The 27,886-nt window shown below is 43.9% G+C and overlaps 1 protein-coding gene across 6 annotated transcripts in view; it reads left to right on the forward strand.

Moving 5' to 3' along the window:
* MGMT (O-6-methylguanine-DNA methyltransferase) overlaps window positions 1-27,886 on the forward strand; it is a 292,476-nt gene that overhangs the window by 18,834 nt on the left and 245,756 nt on the right. Inside the window, exon 2 of one of the 6 annotated variants that reach the window (XM_065521612.2) lies at window positions 15,453-15,561. The exons of 4 other annotated variants lie outside the window; for them this stretch is intronic. Coding sequence is in view for 1 of the 2 variants with exons in the window: in XM_045361746.3 (XP_045217681.2) it covers window positions 24,164-24,253 (90 nt within the window). In the remaining variant the exon portion in view is untranslated. Of the gene's footprint in view, window positions 1-15,452; window positions 15,562-24,146; window positions 24,254-27,886 lie in introns of all 6 variants that reach the window. One more of the 6 variants, XM_045361746.3, reaches the window with a different exon arrangement.

Raw genomic sequence — 27,886 nt, forward strand, 5'->3', positions numbered from 1 at the left:
AGGTGTTTTGTTCTTTTTGAATTCTGATCTCTTTCCCGCTTTGGTGAGACCACCCACTAGTTTTGGCTCAGACCTTCCACCTCAACACAGGCTGGAGGCTGCATCCAGCCCTTCCCTGGCGGCTGGCTCACTTTGCTTCCCTTTCCTTGGGGAGCATAGCTCCTGGCTGCTGTTGTCCTTGTTCTGAAGACCATTGTTTTATATAAAAGTTGAGCACCCCTAATTCAAAATCTGAAATGCTAAAGCATCTGAAAGTTTTTGATCATTGACATGATGCTCAAAGCTGATGCTCAAAGGAAATGCTTGTTGGAGCACTTTGGATTTTTGGATTAGGGATGCTCAAACTGTAAGTATTTGCAGATATTCCCAAATCCAGAAAAATCTAAAACCTGAAGTACTTCTGGTTCCCAGAATTTCAGGCTACTCATCCCATACTTTATTTTATTTTAGCTGTTACATGTGGTTCTTGCTACTCTGTAATGGCTAGAAGTGGAATCCCCACCAAGTTATTAGTGGACCCATATTAACAACAACAAAAAAAGGCCTGCTGGGCTGCTACGGGACTGAGATTGCTCAGATTACACAAAGCCCTCTGGCCCTGACCCCAGACTTTTTAGTGGCCTGAAGTGGGTGAAAAGCTTCCCTGACTACTTTCTAGGCATGTTTAAGCCTGTTTATTCTGGTCCTCACAGAATAAGAATTCAAAGAACAGTAATTTTCAAGAAGACTTAATTTAAGTTCATCTTCCTTGTTAGACTTGATATATATAGGTAGATAGCCCTTTTTAATTTTTTTTTTTTTCTCATGGAAACAGAGTTGAAGAAAACTAATTTACCTTCTAAATTTAGAAATGATTTACCAAGTCAAGGTGTGGTTGGTTGCTTCCTTCCTTCCTTCCTTCCCTCCCTCCCTCCTTTTTTTTTTTTTTTTGAGACATAGTGTTGCTCTGTTGCCCAGGCTGGAGTGCAATGGTGTGATCTCAGCTCACTGCAACCTCTGCCTCCCGGGTTTAAGTATTTCTCCTGCCTTAGCCTCCCAAAGAGCTGGGATTACAGGTGCCCACCACCACGCCTGGCTAATTTTTTGTATTTGTGGTAGAGATGGGATTTCGCCATGTTGGCCAGGCTGTTCTCGAACTCCTGACCTCAGGTGATCCACCCGCCTTGGCCTCCTGAAGTGCTGGGATTACAGGCGTGTGCCACCGTGCCCGGCCAGTTACTGTATTTTCCGTATGCTTTCTGGTTGTTTAGCTCATACTCAGTCTTTCCCTGTATGTTTGAGAAATTCACAGGTGAATCCCAGATCACAGGTGTTTGGTGAAATTGGTATAAACCTTAATTGACTTTCTGTTAAGAAACATAAAAAATTTTATTTGTATTTCTATTCCAAAGAAGGACTGTTCAAACTTTGTATGGAAGGGACACAAGATTGGGAAGGCAGAGGAAACAAAGGGCATCTTTGGTTCAGATTATTTTTCTCTTGTCATCATCAGACTTCAGTGTGTGTCATCACTAGAAATGTACTCTGCTGAGTTCTGTCATTTCAGCATTTTCATGTTGTCAAAAATGAGACCAGACAGAAGAAGAGTGTATTCTTTCCTGCCAGAACTCACACAACGTTGTAGTTAATGCCTCTGGCAGTCAGGGCTTTAATCAGTTAAATGTAATAGTGGTGATAACGTTAAACCCTTGTATGGCAGCGTACCTGGGCAGCCTAGAGAGCTCTGTGCAACTCTGCATTTGAACAATCAATCAACTAGGACTGTCTTTTGTCCTGGGCTACTTGGATAGCTGGTATGAACCACCCAGCATTAGCCTCCTACTTGTTGGGATGACAGTTTTCCTACAGCCATGCCCACTCTTGACAAAGAATAATTAGGTGCCCTGCAGGTGGCTTGGATGGTTTGCCCTGCTCTCATGAGCGGACGGAATCGAAGAAGTCATGATGGTCGCAGTGGTTCCTCAGAGGAACAGTTAGTTTTTCAAGTAGGACTCTGATTATCTGTAAAGGCCAAACTTTTTCCAGTGACATCACATCTCTGGGGTTGCTAGGAAGTAAAGGAGAAAATGGGTTCACTTGCAAAGTTTTGGATTACATGTAAGTTGTAAAGAAGAGGAGTGTGTGTGTGTGTGTGTGTGTGTGTGTGTGTAATATATATACTGTGTCATCAGCAGAAATGATGCTTGCCATAGACTTTTGGTAGAAAGGAAGTTTCTTTCTCTTCTGGTTGTCTGAATTTTGTTTTCTTTTTTTCTGCTTCCCTCCAGAAGGCAAACAAAAAATTGTGTATATCCATTACATATATACACATATATATGTACACCCACTATGTATGAAATGCCTGTTCATATCCTTTCTGCCTGTATTTCTGTTGGGATTTCTTTTTCTTATTGATTTACAGGATTATTCTGTACAGTCTGGATTCGAATCCTTTGTCAGGTGTATGGTCTGCAATTGTCTTCTCACAGTTTGTGGCCTGCGTTTTCATTTTCTTTATACACTGCTAACCATATAGGTGTATGTATGTGTATTTTCTCTCCTGATTGTGGGTTATATTTCTCTGCTTCTTATGTGTGTATTTTAAGTTGGATCCTAGACATTGAGAGAATACACACACACACACACACACACACACACACCCCTATACACACACATATACCTATATGGTTTGTAGTGGGAGGTCAAGCTGTTTCTCAATGTCAGATGGTTAAGTTTTGAAATTTTCTCTCCTTCTACTCAAGGGTAGAATGATTGGAGTGTCAATGTTCAGTGTTACAGGACAATAACTTTTGTAAAAATGGTTAAAGCAGATAGACCCCAGTCAGTTAATCCACCTCCTTACCAAAACTTGGAGTTATCATGCTACTAACAGTTGCTAACCTACTGGGCAAAAAATCCTATCTCATCGTGATCTTCATTAGCACTTCCAATTGCGAGCAACCTTCAGCATCTTTTCATGTTGCCATTCATCAGGCCTCTTTTGCGAAATGCCTGTTCATACCCTTTCTGCCTATATTTCTGTTGGATTTTATTTTTGTTATTAACTTATAGGATTATCTTATATAGTCTGGATTCTAATCCTTTGTCTGTTACATGTGCTGCAATTGTCTCCTCCCCGTTTGGCTGTGTTTTCATTTTCTTTATAGTGCCTTTTGATGGACAGGAGTTTCTAATTTTAATATAGTTGCATGTAATTGAATTTATGATTCTTTTCCTTTATAGTTTGCACATTTTGCGTCTTGTTTCAAAGCCCTTCCTTATCCCCAGTCATAACAATTCCACTATTTTCCTATGAAAGTATCAGTTTTCCTTTTCATATACAAGTCTGCAGCTCATTTGTAAGTAACCTTTGCTGTGGTATGGAGTGGAAGTTCAGTTCTTTTTTAATATGAATAATCAGTGGCTCCAGTCCCATGTATTGGGTAACCCCTCCTTTCTCCAGGACTCTGCAGTGGCTTCACTGCACATATATGACAAACATGTGACATGCAGATATAGAGCAAGAAAGGCAGTGCAGAGCCCTGGAGAAATGAAGAGATACACAGTAAACGGTGCTGGAGCCGCTGACTATTCCAAGTGGACGTATGCCTTTTTCTGGGCTCTCCTGTTTCATCGATGTTTTTGTCTTTCTGTGCTAATGCCACAATGCTTTAATTACCATAGCTTTAGGCTAACTCTTAAAATTGATGAGTTGGCTGAGCATGGTGGCTCATGCCTGTAATCCCAGCACTTTGGGAGGCTGAGGTGGGCGGATTATGAGTTCAGGAGTTTGAGACCAGTCTGGCCAACATAGTGAAACCCAGTCTCTACTAAAAATACAAAAAATTAGCCTGGTGTGGTGGTGTGTGCCGCTGTAATCCCAACTACTCGGGAAGCCAAGGCAGGAGAATCACATGAACCCAGGAGGCGGAGGTTGCAGTGAACCAAGATAGCGCCATGGCACTCCAGCCCAGCCTGGGCAACAGTGCAAGACTCCATCTCAGGAAAAAAAAAAAAAAAAAGGAAAAACTGGTGAGTAAATCTTCATATATTGATTTTCCTCTTCAGAAGTTTCTTGATTCTTTTTGGGCCTTTGCTCATCCATTTGCATTTCAGAATAAGCTTGTCAAATTCTTAGACTAACGTGTTTGGTATTTTGATTGAGGTCCTTGGGTCTGCAGACTAAGGTGGGGAGAATGAGATCTTTAGGATATGAATCTGCCTCTTCAGGAATGTGCGTTCTTGCACTCTCTCTCTTTCTCTCTCAGTTTTCCTTAATGTCTCTCACATTTTAATAAGTTTTTTCATAAAGAGCTTGTGCACCTTTTGAAATACTCCCCCATGTCCTTATTTTTTGTTGTTGTTGCCATTCATATTATAAATTATATATTTTTCTAGGATTGGATTTTTCTTTATGACTGGTATGTGGAAATGCTATTAATTTTCATGTCTTCATCTTATATTTAATTTACTTTCTAATTTTTAAAAATGAATATATCACATATATATTCTTTGTTTTTTCTAAATAGACAGAGTTTTGCTTCTTTCCTTCTACTCTGTAAAACATTTCTTTCTTTTACTTGTCATATTGCACTAGAATCTCCAGTTCCATTTTAAGTACATGTGGGGATAATACACTCATCTTGTTACTTATTTTAAAGGGAAAACTGCTAACTCTTCATTACCAAAAATGATGCTTGCTTTAGACTTGCGGTAGAAAGGAAGTTGCCTTCTCTTCTGGTCTTCTGGTTGTCTGAATTTTGTTTTCTTTTTTTTTTTTTTTTTTTTTGCTTCCCTCCAGGAGGGAAACAAACAATTATCAGAAACTATTTCAGAGCTGAAGAAAACTTCTTAATCTCCTTCTCTTCTACTGTTCCTTGAAAACTTTTTAAAAATTATGGTCAGTCTTCAAATTTTATTAAGTGATTTTTCTGCATCTATTTAACTGTTTATGTGATTCCCACCCCCATATCTGTTAGTGTGAATCATGAGTTCTAGGAAGTTATTAATGTTAAACCATCTTTGCATTCCTGGGATGAACATTACTTGGCCACTAAGAATCATCCTTTAAACACCTCCTAGACCAGGCTTATTAATTTATTGCTTTTAACTTTGGCCAAACTAGTGGTTTAATTGCTTTTAAGGTTATTTATTCTTTATCGTTATTGTTATAAGATTATTCATTTTTAAAAACTGGTTAGGCTAATTTTATGAAGCTATATTTATTTTTGCACAATCTTTTTCCACCCTTTAACTTGCAGCCTTTGTTCTTAAATTTAAAATGTGTGTGAAGTAATATAGTTTTAAAAATATCCAGTTTGGTAGTCTTTATTTTTTAATTGAATTGTTTAGCCCAGTCACATTAAAATAATTATAGTTGAACTTACTTTTACCATTTTGCTATCTGTCTTCTATTTGTCCTATCTTTGTTCCTTTATTTCTAACTTATTTTGCTTTCTTTTTGATTAAAAAAGTACTTTTTAAATCCATTTTTCTCCTCTTTCTGGTTATACAGATTTGTATGTTTCATTTCATGATTAGCCTGGAGATTATAGTATACACCCTGGACTTATTATGGTTCACCTAAATTGCTACTTTGCCACTTCCTGAACAGTAAAATACTTTACAAAACGTTAGTCATTTCCCTTTCTTCCAGCTTGGATGCTGTTATATTTTAATTATATATACATTTAAAATGCAGTAGTCACTTTTGTCACTGTTTAAACATTTGGTGTTTGTATCACCGTGCCCCATGCTTGCCCTCCAGTGCTCTCCATTGCTTCTCCAGCATCATGCCTCCATCTGGGCTGACTTCTGCTTGAAGGACTTGTATGTTTACTTAGTTTTTTTAATGCTAGTCAACTGGCAGTGAATTGGCTCAATTTTTAAACACTAATAGTTATTGATTGTTGAGTTAGCAATTATTTACCTCGTAAAATATAACATTCCATCGTCTTCTGGTTTCTGAAGTTTGCTGAAAAGTCAGCTGTCCGTCTTATTGTTGCACTTTTGAAGGTAATGCAAATGTTTTTACACTGGCTGCTTTTAAGATTTTTTCTTTGGTTTGAAGCTAATTGTGTTATGGTTTGTTGAGGTTTTCTTCATATTTATTCTGCTTATGGTTTGCTGAACTTCTTGAATTTCTGGATTGCTCTCTGTCATCTATTGGCAAATTCTTGACCCTGGTCCCTTCAAATATTGCTCTGCCTCATCCAGTCTGTCCTTTCCTCTGGGAGTTGAATATAGGTAGGTTAGTCCTTTTGACTGTCCTTTGGCTCTCTATTGTTCTTGTTTTCTTTCCATTCCTTTCCCCTTTCTCTACCACAGTTTGGATGTTTTCTGCTGAGCTCTCTGGCAGATCATGGACCTTATTTTCTGATGTGTCCAGTCTGTTACTAAACCAATTCAATGAATCCTGAATTACAAATTTTGTATTTTTCAGTTCTAGGATGCCTGTTTTGTACTTTAATATGTATTTTAATTCTATATTTAAAATTCTTCACTTTCCCACTTCTGTTGCCTGTCTTTTCCTCTTATTATTAAGTGTATCCATCATAATTATTTTACAGCTCTTATCTGCTAACACCAGTATTGTGGACATCTATTCCTCTGCTTGTATTTTCTTCTTTTTTCCCTTCTCTTTATTATTAATTATTAAATACATGTTTTTGCTTTTTGCATGCTTTTAAAATTGCGTTTGCTGAACTTGTGCATAAAGGACTGTAAAACCTCTGGATTGCCATGCTTTTCATCAAAGCAAAAGCTGTCTTTGCCCTTGGTTAGGCATATGGAGTGAGGGGTGAAGGACCTTAGTTTCATGAGGGATTGATCTGGGTCAGGGCTGGCCTGTTATGTTACTAAAACTGAGTCCCTAGTTGGACCTTCCCTTTGAGCATGGTCTTTTGATTGGAAGCCCATGGCCTCTTTCTCCTCAGCCTGTAAACACTTTGGGAGATCCCTTGGTTCTCCCCTTAGAAGGTTTTGAGCCGAGCTCTTTAGCTTTCCACCTCCCCTGTTTCAAAGTCTCCTAAGGTCCTGATGGGAGATGACTATGTTTGAAGCAGGCCCTTCTCTCTCTGTCTTTCCGCCCACCTTTCTTCCCACCCATCTCTTAAGTGCTATTAGATAAGGGAGAATACGCTTTTCCTTTTAGGAGCCCTCGCTTGACTCAGCTCCCTAGGCTCATGCACGCAGCCCCATAGGATAGCAAATTGATTGCGCTTTTGGGGTTCTTCTGATTCGGATCTTTCACACCATCCCCAACAGACCACCCAGAGCTTCCCTGGTTCCCCTTCCCAGATAGAGTGGCTTTGCGTGGCCTGCCACGGTGTTCCCCGTCTACACCCAGGATCAGTGAGTGTTTCTGGGCAGCAAAGGGCAGTCCCCACTGTACAGTCCCAGTCCCTCTAGTCCTGGTTACTTCCACAGCTCTATAACATTTTAAAAGACGAGTTTTGTAATTTTTCTGACTTTTTCCAGTTCCTTCGGGAGTATTGGGCTGCCTCCATTAGTTCGTTTTGCTTGGAAATGAAAGTCCATTCTGAAAACTTGATTGAAATCTTGATTGAAATCTTAGATTTCTGCTTTCTCCTTGCTCATGCTTTCTCCTGTCCTCTATCTTCCTTTGCCCACACATTTCATAAATGCTCATTGCATATTCTTGGCAGGTTGCTTTAAATATCTGCAATCCTGTGGGTCGAGTGTGAGCTTCGTGGTTTTCATCTTTCTGTGATTTCTTGTAACTCTCATGATGACACGGGACCTTGTTTGATGACGTGGTTGATTATTAATTTATATGGGCTGAGCCTGATCTGTTTGACTCCTGAGTGCCTACATTAGAGACGCTTTTCTCTCCTTTTCTCTAAGGGTGGGTGTTTGGGTTTCTTTTGCCTGGAACCAGGGGGTCTCAGGGTAGCACCACTCAGATCTAGGTCTTCCTAAGGCTTCTCACTCAATTAGGGCCCTTGGATTGTCAGGGAGGCCCCGTGCGCCTTCTCTGCTAATGCTGCCCACCTTCCCACTGCTTCCTCCAGCCCTGGCTTCCTCTCCTTTTTCCGAGTGCCCTGATTCTCTTTGGATTGCGCCTGCTTACTAGAGAGGCCATCCAGGAAACTTTGAAACATTGCCATTTATTCAATATCTAGTGTATCATAGTCACTTAATCCAGTATTCTCAAAACAACTGAGTTGATAATGTTTTTGCATAAAGCTATCAGAAAATAAATATAGATAAAAATCTTGAAGATTTAGAAAAAGTAATATTAAAATAGATCCTTAGATAGGTTCTTATCAATATCTGCAAGTGTGCATCCCAATATGGATTCCATCAGTTAGAGGGATTTAAGAGGGGTCACTGCGCCAGGCCCAGTGTGGGATCTGGGGCTCACTAATGTTTATATTTCTGCCTTCAATCTGGGAAGCAGCCCTTTTCAGACAGGTTTGCTGCAATACTCTCTAGGGGACAAAGCTGAGTGAAACTCTAGAGGCTTGTCTTATATGCACAGACATCACGTGCACACTTACACCCCAGTCCTTTGCGCATGTGGGATCATCACAGTTGTGTGTTTGCCTTTTTCACCTGACCTTGTAAATGCTTAGCCATATATTGAACTCTTTAATATCATTTTTGGAGAATGGCAAAGTGTCCTACTGTAAAGATACAACCTTCTTCCATTGTTAGGAATTTAGGACAATTTCATATGAGACTCTGTCTTAAAGAAATAATTAAAATTTTGTTCACAAAGATGTAAATATAGTGTTTAGAGAACTCAACACACGGGAAGACTTCTTATGTCTTACATTAAGAAATTCTTTTTTTTTTTTTTTTTTGAGATGGAGCCTCGCTCTGTTGCCCAGGCTGGAGTGCAGTGGTGCAATCTTGGCTCACTGCAACCTCCTCCTCCTGGGTTCACGCCATTCTCCTGCCTCAGCCTCCCGAGTAGCTGGGACTACAGGCGCCCACCACCATGCGCGGCTAATTTTTTGTATTTTTAGTAGAGATGCGGTTTCACCATGTCAGCCAGGATGGTCTCGATCTCTTGACCTCGTGATCTGCCCACCTCACCCTCCCAAAGTGCTGGGATTACAGGCGTGAGCCACCGCGCCCGGCCATTAAGAAATTCTTAACCAGCCTCTTAGCTTCCTGAGTTAAGGACTGTGTTGTATAATTTTGAAGCCCCCAATGGTGATATGGTCATTTTTTTTGCATCTCTTCATTCAAAAACCTCAGTCACCTGGGGAGCGGGTGGGGTGTGTGCTGGACCCTGACCTTGAACTGTCCAGACAAGTTCCTGAGCACGTGGAGCTCAAGCTTCCCTGGGGCTTACCTGAATGACCGGCTCGGTGGCCAGCCACGTGCTGCGTGTCAGCCGGTGAGCTCTGGGTTCCTGGCTTATCAGAGACTTCAAATCCTCATTACCTTCTGGGTCTCAGTTTCCCTAATACGTGCAATGACAGGATTGGCCAGGGCTTTCCAACAGAAGTGTTTGCAATGATGGAAATGTTCTGTGTCTCTGCTGCCCAATATGGTAGCCACTAGTCACATTGGCTGCTGGGCACTTGAAATTGACTCCTGTGGTTTAGAAACTGAGTTTTAAATTTTATTACATTCCAATTAATTTAAATTTAAATAAGTAGCCACATGTGGCTGACAGCTGCCTATGGACACTGCCCATCTAGATGGAGACAATGCTTGTTTAATGGTCTTAAGTGGTCTTTAGAGTCTATTCTGATCCTGACATCCGGTTTTCTCTGCTTGTTTGTATTTATTTGTTCCTTTATTTTTACCACGACTGCTCTGAGTACCAGGAGCTCCTTTTTGGGATGTCACAGATCACAAACTTCCTTCTCTGTACTGTGTCAATAGGGGCGTCACCCTGTGGGGAAAGGAATTTGCCTGAATAAGACACTAAAAAGATAAAATAGGCTGAAGCAGAGAAGCATAAAAGATTGTGCTGGCATGAGCTAGCTTTGCAAAACCCATTTAAATAAACTCAGGATATTACTGACCCCACACAGACATTCTTTCCTTGACTCTGAAATGTTCCTTTAAACCAGGTTGTGAATTTTTGTCAGGATTAACAATTTACATTTATGATTCTGTTTTCTTTTATAAGTAACTGCTGTTGGTAAATGAGACTAATTATTTGAATTCATGGTACAAATAACGTAATTTAGAGTTACAGAACTCTTGATCCTCTGGGTCTAAGCAAAATAAATGTAGTACCTAATGCTGGAATAGAGCAGGAGTTTTCTTTGAATCTCAAAATATCTGCTTTGTGAAACTGGGTTAAGTTATTTTAGAAACTATAAATAGTCACTTGGTAATTAGGTGTTTGGTTTTATTTGTTCTAATGGAGTGCTTATTACAGTCAGTGCATTTTTACCACACGGATCAGAAGCTTTTATAGGCCAAGTGATGAGAGACCATCTTCTACATTTCATTTGCTGATTGTGACTCATCACTGATGATCGATGGACTGCTGAACTTTTAAATTCCCGTTTGCTTGTAGAGAAAGAAAATCCTCATCTCTTTTGATAGGTCCTACTCCAAAATTCTGCAGCCATTTTATATAATCATAACCTTACACGATATCGCACAAAGGCAGAGAAATGATTGCGTGGACATGCCTTCCTGTCAAACGTGTATGGAATCTGGCCCGTCGTAGGCTTATCTCTTTCCACCAGGATTCTTCTTCCCTTTTTTCTCGGCAGAGCTTCTTCACGTAGTTCAAATGACATCAGAACTTCATCAGGATGTAAGTTCCTGCAGAAATAGGCCTGTGTCTGGTCAGTAAACACAGAATGTAATGACATTCCCAGAGCATTCACAGGCCAGAGTCTGGTGTCCTCCCCAGCGTCCAGCAGGCTGTGGATGGATGGCATGCAGCTGACAAGATTGATACTGCATTAGACATTCCTGGAGGTCCCTGCGGCCGGGGACTGGCACTCGCAGGCCTCCCCCTGCACACGGCTGTCTGTGGAGAGCGCAGAGCAATGGGAGGTGGTTTGTTTTAGTATTTGCCATTTGGAGTCTCGCTTTTAATTTATCCTCACCCTTTAAGAAATAATTGGTAATTTATTTCTTAGAGATCAAATGTTGCTACAAGCTGAAAACTGTTTTATAAATATTTCGGGAAACCTGAATGCCTGGAATTTTCATTGTCACACTTAAGTCTTCCTCCGTTCCATCCCCCTCCAAAAGCTGGTCCGATTCTTGCCTTGGTGCTGTATGCTATTTGCCTTTTCCATAGGCTCCAATAACACTAAGTACATCTTAAAATTGATGAAAGTTTAATGAATGGCTAGCAAGTGGAGAGACTACTTTTATAACAAGATTAATACCTTGGCTCAGGGGACATAACATTTTAGTAAAATCAAAATTTGTATAGTTATCCTAGCGGTGCTTGCAACCTCTGGCTTCCTTATAAAAATGTCTAAATAAAATACTGGCAGCCATCTCTAGCCATTATTTCCATCTGCTCTAGGTGGTCTGACCCGGAACCCACTCAGGGCAGTGCAGTCTGGGCCGGGGTCTCCAGGGTTTCTGTCGCATCAGCTTGTGCAGCCGTGGAATGGGGATGGGGCACCGAGGCTAGCTGTCCCGTGCTCTAGAGGTTCCTGGGGAAAAAATACAGAGAGAAATAACCCACAAGGGAGCCAGCATTTGGTGGTATTTTACATAAATTCATTCATCATCTATACCTTTTCTCCTTTTAATTACTATACTTTAAAAGGGATCTTGGTATATATTTATTTTTATTTTGTTAATTTTTTTCTTTTTTTAAAAAATTGTAGAGATGGGGTCTCTCTACATTGCACGGGTCGGCCTTGAACTCCTGGCCTCAAGTGATCCTCCCACCTCGGCCTCCCAAAGTGCTGGGATTACAGGCATGACCCACTGTGCCTGGCCAATGTTTTTTTCCCCTTTTTGGCAAGGGAAGCCTATTGGGGTAGAAGTTCTGAAGCAAATACTCTGAATGGTTTCTAATTTTAATAGGGGGAACAACATTTCCTGATCTCGTTTATAATATGATATAAAGCTGCTGGCCGGCTGACACTGATCTTAATTTATGATCTATTTAACCTTTGTATTTCCTAGCGACGGCTCGTACCACTGCCCGGTCTCTACACCAGCATGTTTCCGAGGCAGACATGCAGTGTCAGTTCTGGATTCTAGAGGCAAGGGGAGGGTTTTCACGGAGGGGTGGTGCACAGCTCTGTGCCTCCCCGGTCAGCTGGTGCGGCACTGCGGTCAGCAGCGAGGGCGTGGTGAGGGCCCTGCAGATTCTTCACGCTGTCGCGGTCCTCTCTCCTCTTCCTGAATTGCAGGACTCTGGGGTCGGATTAGACCCTGCATGTACACAGATGACAATGGAATGGCTTTTTGGGGGGATTTTTATTTTGAGATAAATTTTAGACTTGCTGAAGAGTTGCACAGATAGCACTGAGTTTCTGTAGGTAGTAACACCTCACACTTACCACAACCAGGGTGTTAACGCGGGTGCACTGCTGTAAACCTTGCCATCTCTCCTTTGTCTCCTCTAGTGCGATGATCTGAATTTATGTTTCCTCCAGAGTCCTGTGTTGAAACTCTACCCCCATGGTGATGGCATTTGGAGGTGGGGCCTCTGGGCAATGCCTAGGTCAGGGCGGAGCCCTCAGAATGGGATTAGTGTGCCTATAAAAGAGGACTGAGGGAGCTCACTGTCCTCTTCCACCACGTGAGGATGCAGCAAGAAGGTGCTCTCTGTGAACCAGGAAGAGGGCCCTGGTGGTCCCTTGATCTTGGCCTTCACAGCCTCCAGAATGTGTGAGAGGAATTTCTGTTGTTTACAGAGCACCCAGTCTAAGGTATTTTATTCCAGCAACCAGAAGGAGCTAAGACGTCTAACTTGTGTCAGTTCCTCTTGCCTTGTTTTTTGTGACCTGGACCCTTTCAAAGAATGCTGATCAGGTATTTTGTAGGATGCCTCTCGTTTGGGTTTGCTGATGTTGTCTCATGGAGAGACAGAGGTTATGTGTTTTTGGTAAGAAGGCACTGAAGTGATGTGCCCCCTTGAGGCATCCTGTCCTGGGGACGTATGTCTGTCAGTTACTTGGACTGACATGTGATGTTAGCTTGGACACTGGGTATGGTGACTCTTGTGCATTTCCTCTTGGTAATTTAAGTTTTCCCATTAGTAATTAATACCTGGGGGGAGACATTTTGAGACCATCTTGGTTCTGCTCAGGCTTTCACCCACTCATCTTAGTGACCATGGGTGTGTCTTGCCTGTGGCAGTTATTACTGTACTGCTTCCCTAATGCTTGTATTTCCCTCCTTCCCTTTTCATTTACCAATGGGAACTGTTCTGTAAGCAAGAGCTGTCTTTTCTTTCCCTTTTATTTATTAGTTTTTCAATTATTCACATCAGCATAGACTCATGGATATTTATTTTAATTTCTGGGGTGTAGTCCAGTGCTGTCTTTACTTAATTTTGTTACTCAGATAGCCCCACTTTGGCTTTTGGGAAACTGTTGAGTTTGGCTCCTATGTCTTTTGGACCTGCCCATCGTTTTTCTCGTGCTTTCCTACTTTCTGGGACCACAGTATGATCCAGTTGTATCTTGTGTTTTCCCTGCCCCAGCCCTGGATTCAGTCATTTCTCCAAGGAGCCTCTGTTCCTTTTAGCTGGAGAATGATGTTTAGCAGCCAAGATCTGAGTGCTGAGTGTGCTCGCTGCTGCTGAGGTGCTGCTTTTCCTGCCCTTCTCAGTGGGAGGAGCTGGGGCAGTATGTATGTCTACTGACCCATGCATCTGTATTTATTTCTGTTTTCTGTCTGCATGCGTGTTAAAAACTACAAGTTCATCTGATGCCTCCAACTTGAATTCAGCACAGCAGGTTTTATTCTAATCTCTGCCTTTCCTCTTTGTAGCTCCCTTCTCCAACATTGAGAAACCTGGCGCTCTTTATCTGCAATATGTTTGCTTATATGGTGGCTTCTTTTAAAAAGAATCTGGTAAAACCTGTGTCATTGTGTTTCATCTGCACTAGATGCAGATGAGGCTTAGTAGGAAAAGCCCTACTTGTGAAGAACAGTATTTCCTATGCTTGCTTGGTGAAAAAAGTTCAATCTACAGAATTCTTCTGTAAACATGGTTAGGAATATAGGGTTGACATTTGGACTCAAATAGTCAGAAAATGAAATCCTTTTGTTTCATTACTTATTTTGTTACTCAGCTTTCACTTTGGCTCTTGGGAAACTGATGGCATGTTTCCAAACGGATATGCCAGCAAATTAACTTATTTCTCAGATATCCAATTGTTGCATGTGGAAAACAAAATGAAATAAAGCAAGGAAGACCCTCTACTGTTGTTATGTGAAGAATAACAATTACCTTTAATAGCATTTTCTGCTAGTTTAGAGGTTTTTTCTTTTTCTTTAACTCATTTTGTTTTCTAACTTCTATTTTTGTGGAATTCGCATCTTATACCTATGTCTGATTCATTATGATTCTTAATTATCTTTGTTGTAAACAGAAATATCGAAAATTCATTTGATGAACCTAAAACCCTTTAAAAGACCTGGTTAAATTTTAACATTAAGGGTGATACAGTATTCATGCTATAGAACACAGTCAGAAGTCTTATGAAGTGTTGGAGACTTTAATGGATACTGTGCCATGTAGAATCTGATCACTAGACTCCTGCTTTATCATGTTTTTACTCGAATTGGGTGTCCTGGTGACAAAAGACTATGAAATAGCTGATGGAAATACACCTTCATTGTCAGTTTTCACCAGATGACTGAAAATTGTTGGATATATGCATGAAATGATTAGATCTTATTTTTGGAAGGGAGAGAATATAACCGATTGAAAAATGATTTGGAGTTAATTGTCCTGAAAATTCACCTATTGTATATTAAGAGGTTAGGTGTTTCCTAATTCTTTCTTTCTTAAGCATATCTTCCTTTTTCTTACACTCTTTTTGACACAAATTTTTGATTGTGGACTCACACTATAAATCTTGGGATTGGAAAGGCCATAAAGATTGATTTTTACAACTTCTCCAACAATGTGGAGGAATACCAGTGTCTCATTTGTTCAGAAAGTCACCATTGGCGCTGATTTGGGCACTGCCTGGTTTCCTACCGTAGAGGTGTGTGCTCTGGTGGGGTGAACTGGGCAGGGGATTCACACCCGCCTGGGCCCTGGGCCGTCGGGGGGCTGCCTTGCAGGGCTGCTTCAGCCAGCAGGAGGGTGCAGTGGTGAAGAGGCAGGGCTCTGGGGATTGGAATCTCCATGCTCGACTTTAGGCTTCTACAGCTCACTCGAAATGGGACCTGAGGCAAATTCTTCACCTGCAGTGTGCTGGGTTCCTCACCTGTGATACACGAATTATAATATCACCTCTCTCCATGAGTTATTGTAAGATTGATTTTATTAATATTTCAGATGTTAACTTTATTATTTATTTATTTTGAGACAGGATCTGACTCTGTTGCCCAGGCTGGAGTGCAGTGGTGTGATCTCAGCTCACTGTAACCACCTCCTGAGCAATCCTTGCACCTCAGCCTCCTGAGTTTCTGGGATTACAGGTACCCACCACCACGCCTTCCTGATTTTTGTATGTTTTTGTAGAGACAGTGCTTCACCATGTTGTCCAGACTGGTCTTAAACTTCTGAGCTCAAATGATCCACTCGCCTCAGCCTCCCACAGTGCTGGGATTACAGACATGAGCCACTGCACCCAGCCCATATGTTAAGTGTATGACATAAAATTCAGGGCTACTTTGCCTGAACAGTTCAGTGTCTCTGATTAATGTGATATCTGTTTCACTGAGAGCCTTCATGTAAATTTAAAACTAGATAGAATTATAGAGCTTCAGAGTTGTACAGACTCGTAGAGGTAAAGGAAAGCCAAAACATTGAGCTCAGTGACGGGGTCAGTCACTTCCTGGTGTCAGAGTCCACCAACAGGCTCTGGCAACTCTTGGATCAAAACCCTTGGCACACAGGTCCTTTCTTGCTCTTAGCCGATGGCAGTTGTCCTGGGCAGAGTTCCCTCAGTGAATCTAGAAACAGCAGTGACTGGAGGTCAGGGTCTTCCATGGACTCACTCGCTCAAAGTTGCCGCCTCTTCCCTCTCTGGGCTTGGGCCCTGATACCTCTCAGAGCTACCCTGCCTCCTGCGGGGGTGGGGGAGGATGCCTTTATTTTCTCTAGGCCAAAGGTTGGACCTCCACACATGTCCATGATGAGGGACAGCAGTCCTCACTTTCAAGACCGAGAAAGTATTTATCTCCCTGGAAAATTGAGGGTTTATTTTGCAGTGGTTTGGAAAATGTGGCTGTAGAGTTAACTAAATAGAATGTTTCCGTGTCACAGAGATTTGTAATTGGTGGGCTCGGTTTGTTTTTATAGTGCTTACTCCTTTTTATCTGCCTTGTGGATTTATGCATTTATTGATAAGTCAGTCAGTCAGTCATTTACCTCCCCATTCTTTGGTTTTCATGTTTCTGTTTATCATCAAGCTAAGCAGCTGTGGGTTTTCTTCCATCGAAGCACCTGCCACAGGTGATGATTTTAGTGGTATGACTGCCATGGTCACCACGACCATTCCGAGGACTCTAAACATGTTTCTTGTCCAACAGTGCTTTAATTTGAAAGGAAGCCTGAATTGAGCAGCATTTGTGTCTGTGGTAGACCAGGGAGGCAGGGCTCACCTCTGTTTTCAGGTCCGCTTTGCTGGATATGCAGGAGGACTGCCCCGTTCCACTCCCTCAAGGGTGGCTTGGTCGTGGACTTGGTTTGGCTAATGAGCGTGGGCTGGAGTGGCATGTGGTACTTTTTGGTGGATGTGTGTGCACACCAGCTCGTGGTTCTCCTCCCCATGTGGTACTGGGATAGCTGTGGGACAGGATGGGTGCAGCCTGTGGCGCCAAGCTTGCACGAACCATGGCCGCTGCTGGGGCTAGCCCAGACCCGTAGCGGGTTTGGTGGTGGTTGTTACTCCAGAGTGTCACAGCCATCCTGACTGGTACAGCGCGGAGTGTGTCTCTATGTCCTGGAGCTTGGGGAGAGTCCTGGCTGAAGTCCAGGCTTTGAAGAATGTTGACTTAATCTTGAATACCCACCTGCCCCTCGAGTGCTGTGTCCTTAGGCGAGTTCCGTAACCTCCCTGTCTGCTGCTTCATCGACACACCATTTGGTCTTCCTTCGGTTTGCTGTGAGGAGTAAATGAGATCATGCATGTAAAGCACCTGGCCCAGTGCCAGGCATATGTAGCTAATACGTTGTGTTCCTACCCAGCTAGACCTTTTGATAGCCGTTGGCATAAGGTCACCTACAAAAAGGTCCAGAAGCCGTCTTTCTCTGGGGTATTTGCTTTTTGATAAAAAAGGAAATAAATGATCACATAATTGTTTGGTTTTGCCTTAAACAGTCAGTGAAGAATGTGGCTCACGTATGCCAGAGGTGAGATGAGCCATCCCTCCCTGAGGAAGGCTGCAGCTGAGGTTGGGGTGAATTTTTTCCCCTGCGTGAAGAGGGGTGACTGGGGATGGGGCCGCCTCCCTTCCTAAATTTCTGTGCTCCCTGGCGGTGTAATTAACTTAGGCCAAATCACACATGGGGATTCAGGGGCTTCTCCCTTTATTCTTTTCCTTAAAATCAAGTTACATTTTTTTTTTAAGCAATAAACTTTAGAACAAAATGAGGAATAGAGAACAAGATGTCGAGACAAGCCTTAGAGAGGCAGCTGTTAAAAGCAGCCGGACCCAAACAGAACGTAAAAATGCATGTAGTCCAGAGATGCACTTTTTCTTTTTACGGCTCTACCCCATATTTCATTTATATTTAAAACTGAGTTGACGAATATGAATACAGATGTTTAGAGTTATTGTAAAGTCATATTTGTTTATGTGCGCGGTCCGGTTTCCAGGCCATATCTTACAGTTTAAAAGGGAGACCAGTTAATGGTTTCGCCCACACTGCTTGGATTTTTTTTTTTTTTTTTTTTTTTATCCTCCAGCTCCTATTTTTCAGGTGTGCAGCTATTTTAGCATTATGAAGAATGATGGATGATGCAGGAAAGTTTATTTGGAAGCACTTCTGATATTGTGCAATGCACTTGGGGGTCAGCTACACTTGACTGATGCATGATTTATCCGATGTCCCTGCCACTTCCCGAGATAAAGCTGCTGCTTTATCAAAAATGCCAGCAACTGTGATTTAGAATTTATAAACCTCCGTTTTCAAATAATTGTTCTGATTACTTTCTGCCTTGGCAATAAAATGATAAAGGTAATTGCACACAAATGTGAGATAGCACCAAAATACAATAAAATTAACCTGAATTAGCTTGACTTGTCGATGAGAAGTATTTATGAAATGTGGTGTTGCAATAAGGGAGGGAGAGTGATATTATGGCTGGAAGGTGAGTTATTGGCTTAATGTAATACTCTTTGAAATTTAAAAAAGAGACTGTTTCTGTTGAGGGTGATTGTGCTTTTGAAATTAAGTTGAAGTGATTCTTATAATTGGCAACAATAATGCATTTTGAAGGTAATATCTTTTATTGTGTTATGCCTACTTGCATTACCTTTTATTTAGCTGTTTCTGGCTTCAGCTTTTCTAATACTCAGGTAGAAGCAGACTTGGAATTCTGTCGGATCCAGGGGCTGAAATGTTTTATTCTCTTTGTAGCAATGCCCCTGGTCTGAATGTTACAGACTTTTTCCTCCTACATTTGATTAAATTGTTTAGCTATCAAAGGTTAAATATTATAGCTAGTTAATTTTTTTTTTTTTTTTAGTTTAAGGGAGGTTTTAGAAATGTGTTTTGTTTCCCCGTCTTTGTGTGGACTGGGAACATCTCATTGTAGCCTGATGGTTTCAACAGGATCAGATTGGAGCTCCCTGTCTGATACCCATAGTTTGTAATCTGCCTTTACTTTCCTGAAATGAAATTCCTGGATGATATGCATCTACGTGTACTGTTTAAATGAAAAACTTTAGGAGCAGTCATTTATAATAAGATAATATGCCTTCAGAACAGGAACGCCTGGGCAGGACTCTGCTAGCAGACATAATGCGGCAAGCAGGTGTATGTACCTGGAACGCAGCAGCTGCAAATGGAGACTGAGACGGTTTTGTTTATTGGACATTCATCATCTGGTCAGCGTTGACACTGGTGATATAATTTTTCCAAAATGGTGGACAGTTTTTGTAAAGTTTCAAAGAAAATGAAGTTCACCTTTCTGTTGAGTTACAGGATAGTTGCGTTCTTAGAAAACTTTGTGCAGAGAAAAACTGCAGAAAATTTTGTGGTTGCATGTAAATGGAACTCTAGTTTAGGGTCTCGTGAATTTTAGACTTGAATGTGTTGCAGGACATTTGAAAGTGACACAGGTTGCAGGACGACACTGTTGTTTATGACGAGAGAACATTCTGCGTTCTTGATTCCCCCCCTTTAAATGTCAATACCTCCCACAACCATTGTGACAACTGAAAAGCGCCTTCAAATTCTGAATACTCCCCTTTGAGAAGGACTAGAGAGGATGCTCTCCAGATCATCTTCCCCTGGCCAGATTGTGATTAGATCAGGAGCTTCCCAGCACCCTCCTGCTCAGAGAGCCTGCGCCACCTCCGACACCACCATGGGAAGCCTGAGGTGTTGGTTCCCACTGTTGCCTGGGGATCCATTTCCAAATGGGTGGGGAGAGAAATGTCATCAAAGCCGAGAGTCCTTGAGTCCTTGGTGATTGATTGTACCGTAGTACCCTCCACCACCTTTGGAACCTGATTTTGTCTAGCCTAGGTTTGTGTGAATGTGGTAGGGTTTTTTTTTCTGACTGGTAATAAAGTTTTTAGTATTAGTGACTTGTAGGATATCTAACAAAGATGAAGTTTTGGAAACTAAGGCCAAGTTTGGAAAGTGTTATAGACTTAAAATTGCAGTGTGTGTGTTTCCGCCTGTTGACTTTGGGAGTACAGCGCTGGTCTGCTGTTTTCCCAAGGAGAATGAAGTATTGGGAAAGAATTGCCCAGGCAAAATATAACTAGTGGGATTTTTTTCCAGAAATAATAAGTGGAATTGAGAAAATTGAAGTGAAACAAGATTGTGTGGTAGATAAATATCTCTTTTAGTCCCCCAACCCCACTTTTATTTTCTAGTCTATTGATAAACTGTATATTATTATCATAGCTTACTTTGACTCTTGGTTTGTAAAAATGCAAGAATGATACAGGCTTTATGATTAGCCTAGTGTGAAATTACATGTTGAAATAGAGGACTGACAACATATCAAATAATCTGTGTATTTTAATATTATGTGATAAATATATAAAGTAAAAACTGAGATTCCATTTCTTCCAACATTTTGACTTCAGGCTGAATTTTAGGGGGCATAAAATTATGGAGCTCAGCTACATGGGGGTTCTTTGTGAGCAAGCTGGACTTTTCCTTCTTTAAAAATGGTTGAGTTACTTTCTGTCTGCATCTGATACATCCAGTATCTCAAGTCTTTGCTTGTGTATTGGGCATTCGTCATCTGGTCAGCATGGATATTGGTGACATAATTTTCCCAAGATGGTAGACAGCTTTTGTAAAGTTTCAAAGGAAATTAAAGTTCAAGAACAAGCTAAGAAAGGAAGTTTTTTGGCTTGTTCTTGCTCATGGTGTCTTACTTCCATGTTTGCCTGGTTCTGTGATTATACTGGGCATCCTATTTGAGAGATTGCTCATTATTCATGAGAGCAGTGTGAAGCCTGAGGGGATTGTGCTCGTCCCTGGTGTAGTTTGATCCCTTCGGTCAGGTGCTGAGTACACCAACAGGCTTCGTGAATTGCTCAGATGGCCTCGAGCTGAGACCTGCAGAGTGGTCTCTCATTTGCAGTAGCTATTTTTTTTTTTTTTTTGCAGCATTTCCTCACTATGCCAGTGGTTCTTAACTGGGGGCAGTTTTGTCCCCCAAGGGAACTGTCATGGTAGACATTTGTGGTTGTTGCAACTGAGGGGGTGCTGCCGGCATCCAGTGGGTGGAGACCAGGGATGCCAGTGAACATCCCACAACACATGGGCTAGCCCTGCAATAAGGAGGAATTCTCCTTCCTGCAGGGTCAGTGCTGTCGTGGTTGAGACAGTTCACTGGTCTCTGTAGAACTTGTTTAAAGCCCAGTGGGTCCCTGGCCCCACCCCAGATTTCCCTGCCTACACTTGGTTCATCCGTGGCATCTCATCCTCTTTGTCAGGATTCTCTTGGTGCCATCTTGGACCCCTTCTTCTCTTGTGTCTTTCCCATCACCCCACAGCAAAAGAGTTTTCCATTTCTGTGGGGTTTCCAAGCGTCCCACGCCTCCCCTTGCAGCCACATACTTAGGGCTGGTGAAATAGCTGTTCAGTCATCTCACTGGCTCCAGGTTGTTCTCCGGGCATCCAGTGGGCATTGATGCTCATGCCCAGCACTGGTGGCTGCCTCGCTGCTGTTGTAGATGTCCAAGTCCTGAGCCCTCGGACTGCTTTCAAAGCCCCAGACACCCTACCCTGGTCCTCCTATCTCACTTTCCTATAATCTGCTCTATCCAAAAGAGTCCACTTGCCTTTTGTACAACTACATCATGTTTTTCTTTTCTCTGCCTTTGCACACTCTGTTTTTTCAATGTACAAATACCTTCTTAATCTACCCCCTTTGAACTCCTAACTATTGTTCTAAGCTCCTCCTCCTGTGAAGCTTTTCTTAGTCCTTGGATTTGGATGTTGTCTTCAGGGCATCTTCTCTGGGTTTCTTTGAGATCAATACAATACAGTCAAGGCTGTGGGCCCTGAACCCATGCTGAATAGGATCCCAGTCTTCACTCTGCCACTTAGGGGCCGTGTGTCCACGACCAGGTTACTCAAGATCCCCAAACCTCAGTTTCCCTGTCTCTAAAGTGGGGGTTCCAGTGCTGTGTTATGATCCTTTGCCGGGCTACAGTGGAGAGCTAGGTGAAACTGTTCCCCTGAGGACCAGGTGAGACAGGGGGTTCCAGTGCTGTGTTATGATCCTTTGCCAGGCTACAGTGGGGAGCTAGGTGAAGCTGTTCCCATGAGGACCAGGTGAGATAGGGCTGGTGTAGTGTTGAAGGATGTCTGTGAGCCGTCAGGCAGGTGATGCTGGAGCCAGCCTCTCCAGGGTGGCGTGCATGGTGCTGCAGCCTCTGCACTTATCCCACATCCTTGGGTTTGGCTTCCAGACAGATGTGAAGCTCCCCTCTGGAGCATGTAGATGGAAGACGAGGCCTCTGGGGCAGGGGTGGCCTGGAGACACGGCAGTGGTCTTGTCCGATGGCACACAGACATTTCCCAGTTTGGTGCGGACTGCCTGGTGCACAGCCGTCCTACGGCATCAGAGCAGGCTGCGGAGCCAGGGCCAGGGTCCCCTGGGGAGCAGTGGCCCTGCTGGAGGAGATCTGGTTTTCAGTCCCTGTCCACAGAGGAGACAGGGGTGCCCAGAAGTGAGCTCTGCAGTATATAGGAAGTCCTAGTTCCGACACTGGGTGAGGAACGTCCTGAGAGTGGGCCTGAGATGGGGATTTATGAGCTGAGCTGTTGGAAGCAGGCTTGCAGAACCTCTGGTGAGTGGGCCAAAATGACAAATGGATTCTGTGCAACTTTTTATTGTCCAGCCTCACGCTGTATTTCTTCGCGCGCTGCTGTGTTTGCCAGGGCTTTGATTGTATTAGTTACTTGTGAGACGGAGAAACCTTTCAGTCTCCCAAAATAAATATGGATCTGCTTTCAATATGTTTTAGCTGTTAAACTTCAGCAGCTAGCAAACAAGCCGAAAGCTTTTGTTCTCATTCTACCATAGGTTTGCAGAGTTTGAATCCCAGATAAAACATGGACCAAGCCACTAAATTCTGGGTGGGATACTAGGTCCTTTGCAGGGAGGTGACGCCCTTTGTTCCGTGACGTTTTTGTTTTTGAGGAATCTCCCATTTCCTGCTCTCACCAAGTTAGTTTTCTCTCTTGGGCAGGGCTCCCCTGTTCTTAGGGACCTCTGGTGCAGCCCAGTAGCAGTTCTCAGCCTATGGATCCTAGCCCATAGGTAGACAGATGCAGCAGGGCAGGGCCAGCCCTGTTGCGGAGTAAAAAGCCGTCTTGCAGGTGGTTCTGATGGCCACACCCCTTCAGCCCTCCTGGAAGCGGCCATGGAGATAGCTTTCACATACCTGGCGACACGTGGCAGGTCCTAGAAGGTGTGGATGAAGGTGGTGTGTACCAGGGGTTGGTAGGGGAAGGAGGAAGAGAAGAGTCGTAGGGCTAGAAAAAGAGAAAGAAGTTGAAAAACAGTGTGTTTGTCAATTGAGAAAACTGGTTTTACACTTAGAAGTTGAAGGTGGAGTACATCAAGGTAAGTGGGTGCTGACCTCTCTGATATACAACAGATTTAATTTTTCTTTTTCTTTTTTTTGAGACGGAGTTTTGCTCTTGTTGCCCAGGCTGGAGTGCAGTGGCGCGATCTCGGCTCACTGCAACCTCTGCCTCCTGGGTTCAAGTGATTCTCCTGCTTCAGCCTCCCAGGTGGCTGGGATTATAGGCGCCCGCCACACGCCCGGCTGATTTTTTGTATTTGTAGTAGAGACATGGTTTCACCATGTTGGCCAGGCTGGTCTTGAGCTCCTGATCTCAGGTGATCTGCCCACCTCGGCCTCCCAAAGTGCTGGGATTACAGGCGTGGCCCAGCACACGCCAGGCCCTGCACACGGTTCCTCCGCGCGTTAGTGTGGTTGGGCTCCTTCTCTGTGTGTGCCTGGCACATTCGGATTTCCTTGTGTCCTTGTGCCCTTTCTATAGAAAAAGCTGGGTTTTTTTCAAGTAGAAAATAGTTTGCAGTAATGGTAATTATTTTGTAGTTCCAAGTTGTTTGGAATTGATAGAATTCCTAAATCTTGAGTTAAAATTCTACTGTAGGATGACTAAGAAAGACGTGCTGTGTTTACGTGTATTTTCCAGTTTAACCAGAGGTGACTTTAGACAAGTAATTCTGTTCTGCTAATTTATTTCTCTAAGTGTTGTCAAATTAGCTTTTTCATGGGATTCTGGGATATGGAGTTGCTTGGTCCATTTAAATCCATATATGTAATTTTTTTTTAAACTAAATCTAACTTCTGGGTTTTAAAAAGCATCTCCTGTCCACCAGCTTTTGAGAAAAGTCCCATGAATTGGATGACACCAAGTGGTTCTGTGTCTGGAATTGGTGGGTTCTTGGTCTCACTGACTTCAAGAATGAAGCTGCAGACCCTCACGGTGAGTGTTACAGTTCTTAAAGATGGTGTGTCCGGAGTTTGTTCCTTCAGATGTTCAGATGTGTCTGGAGCTTCTTCCTTCTGGTGGGTTCATGGTCTCGCTGTCAGGAGTGAAGCTGCAGGCCTTCCCGCTGAGTGTTACAGCTCTTAAAGGCAGCGCGTCTGGAGTTGTTCATTCTTCCTGGTGGGTTTTTGGTCTCACTGGCTTCAGGAGTGAAACTGCAGACCTTCGTGGTGAGTATTACAGCTCATAAAGGCAGCGTGGACCCAAAGAGTGAGCAGCAGCAAGGTTTATTGCAAAGAGCGAAAGAACAAAGCGTCCACAGTGTGGAAGGGGACCCTAGCGGGTTGCCGCTGCTGGCTCAGGCAGCCTGCTTTTATTCCCTTCTCTGCCCCACCCACATCCTGCTGATTGGTCCATTTTACAGAGAGCTGATTGGTCCACTTTACAGAGAGCTGATTGGTGCTTTTATAATCCTTGAGCTAGACACAGAGTCACAGAGTGCTAGTTAGCTAGATATAGAGTTAGCTAGATACAGAGTACCAATTGGTGCTTTTATAAACCTTGAGCTAGACACAGAGTACTGATTGGTGCATTTACAATCCTTGAGCTAGACACAGAGTGCTGATTGGTGCATTTACAATCCTTGAGCTAGACACAGAGTGCTGATTGGTGCATTTACAATCCTTGAGCGAGACACAGAGTCACAGAGTGCTAGTCCTCCAAGTCTCCACTAGGTTAGCTAGATACAGAGTACCAATTGGTGTATTCACAAACCCTGAGCTAGACACAGTGCTGATTGGTGCACCTACCATCCTCCAGCTAGATATAAAAGTTCTCCAAGTCCCCATCCAGTTCAGGAGCCCTGCTGGCTTCACCCAGTGGATCCTGCACCAGGGCTGTAGGCGGAGCTGCCTGCCAGTCCTGAGCCGTGCCTGCAATCCTCAGCCCTTGGGCTGTCGATGGGCCTGGGCGCCACGGAGCAGGGCGTGGCACCTGTCCGGGAGGCTCAGGCTGCGCGAAAGCCCACCGCAGGGGGAGGAGCTCAGACATGGCGGGCTGCAGGTCCCGAGCCCTGCCCCGTGGGGAAGCAGCTAAGGCCCCGCGAGAATTGAGTGCAGCACTGGCGGGCTGGCACTGCTGGGGAACCCAGGCAACCTCCACAGCTGCTGGCCCACGTGCTAAGCCCCTCACTGCCCAGGGCCGGCCGCTGTGTGTGCGGGGCCTGTCGAAACTCACCAGCCCGCGAGCGCAGCCCCGGTTCCTGCCCGCACCTCTCCCTCCACACCTTCCTGAAAGCAGAGGGAGGAGGCCCCGGCCTCAGCCAGCCCAGAGAGGGGCTCCTGCGGTGCTGTGGTGGGCTGAAGGGCTCCTTAAGCGCTGCCAGAGTGGACGCTGAGGCTGAGGAGGTGCTGAGAGTGAGGGCTGCTAGCACATTGTCATGTCTTAGCTGCAGCACAAGAATGAAAGGAAGAGCAGCAGAGGCTTGGGGCACCCACCTGGGGGCTGTTTCCCAGTGCTGGGCAGAATCCTGGGGTCAGGGTTGGAGGTCCCTAAGGCCAGATTGGAGGTGGGAGCATGGTGAGGTTGCTGTGCCAGGATGCACAGTGTCCAACTGGGGTCCTGGAGCAGCCCGGGTTCTTCCTGCAGGATGCTGTCCTCTGCCTGACGAGTCCTGTTCCCTGTCTCCTCGGGAGAACACCAGTACCAGGACACCAGAAGTTGCCAGGTGGGGGCATCTAAGGAAAGGAAATGTTCATGGGATGCGCCACAGAGATGACCCTTTGGAGAATATGATTGGGTATTTTGTAGAGGCTAAAATATAACATAGTTGTGAGAAATATGTGGTTTTGTAGGAAATCACACACCTTGGGGAAAACGCTGGAATTGACACGTGAGAATGGGTGAAATGCTGGAAGATGTTGAACAGCTGGGAGGAGTGAATCGCTGCAGAGCCACACCTGATGGTGGGAGCGCGTTGAGGGCCTGCAGGTGCCCTTGAGGAAGGGTTTTGGTGGATGACAAATATGATAGGAACCACGTGTCTTGGGGAAAACGCTGGAATTGATGAGAATGGATACTATATTGGCTCTGTTGGAAATTATGGCTGACAGATCTAAAGCTCTGTCATGCATCAGGGGCTTGCTGGTTATTTCAGTTAGTTTAGTAATTTTATTGATCTGTAACAGATATGTGTCAAGAAAGAATTTTAGGAAGTTGTTAGAAGTGTACATATTCTTAAATAACAATTCATAAGAAATAGATGATGGGTTTAGATACAGAATAAGAGCAGGAAGATAAATGAAACCAGTATGCCAGATGCAGGCACATGCTTCCCATGATGGGAACCTCATATACCAGACGCAGCCAGATACAGCCATGTGCTTCCTGTGATGGGAACCTGGTATACTAGACGCAGGCAAGTGCTTCATGCAGTAGGAACCCTTTATACCAGATGCAGCCATGTGCTTCCTGTGATGGGAACCCCGTATACCAGAGGCAGCCACGTGCTTCTTGTAATGGGAAACATCTTGGAATACTCCAGGAGTTAAGCAGTGAGCTTCTTAGTGGTCAGAGCACTGATGGGACCCAAAGTAGCTGCTTTAAGCCAGCATCAAGATTCTGGGTTGTGTGTTTTAACACAGCCATATTCACCTGGCCATCAGTTTTTTATAGTGAGGAGACCTTCCCAGGGCTATTTGGGGATCAGATGAGGAGCCTAGCGTGTACTAAGGGCAGAGCTCTGAACAGGTTAACAGGAGCCCTAGATCCCACTAGAGCGGGGACTAGTTTTATCTGTGCAGGCCTAGAGCCCCCCCATTCAAAGTTGTGTTTGGGCTGGCAGCATCATCTGGGCCTACCCACTCCTGCTGTATCGGAATCTGCTTTGCACAAGCCCCCAGCACTGGCCACTGTGGAGGGAATGGCGCTGTCTCGCGGTGCCTTCTCCCCAAGGCTGGCTGCTGCTCTTCCTTGGGTCTGAGTCTGGCTGTCCTCTTTTCAGGTCGAGGATTTAAAGCCTCCTGGCTCAGGGCTCAGTCCTGGGTGTGTGGCTGGCCAAGAAAGGGCAGTGAATTCAATTTGCTAAGTGTCTGCCCTGCAGATGCAGGATGCTGGGGACGGGGGACACAGAAAGAAACAGGCCCTGATTCTGCCCTCGCACGTGGTGGAGTAGGGACAGCGAGGTGTTGGCAGCCATCCCTGCTTTGCTTGACCTGAGCTGTCATTCCCTCAGTGATCAGTTTCACCTGTTTGCAGGCTGCCTGTAGCATTACTTGCTTCTGTTTTCTTTATATCAACTTATTTTTAAACACCCGCATCAACTTTTTCCTAAGGAATTGCAGTGAGAACAAGTGTTTGCTATGCTCATTTTATTTATTCTGTTACATGTTAATTTAAATCTATAGTTAATAAACTAGTATCTCAACTAATCTCACCACCAGAGGTGTGTTCAACACCCTAGAGTCAGACCACCTCTTCCCTGTGACTTCCCTACCCCAGGGCTCTGGAAGGGTCGTTCTCATGCCTTTGAGCTTCGGGTCTCTCATCATCAGAGAAACGGACTCTGTCTCATTTGCAGGGAGGGCTCTTGTAAGGATTAGAGAAGAGGAAAGTGAGTGTCTGGCATGAAGG

This window comes from Macaca fascicularis, chromosome 9, assembly GCF_037993035.2.
Source record: "Macaca fascicularis isolate 582-1 chromosome 9, T2T-MFA8v1.1".
Taxonomy (NCBI): Eukaryota; Metazoa; Chordata; class Mammalia; order Primates; family Cercopithecidae; genus Macaca; species Macaca fascicularis.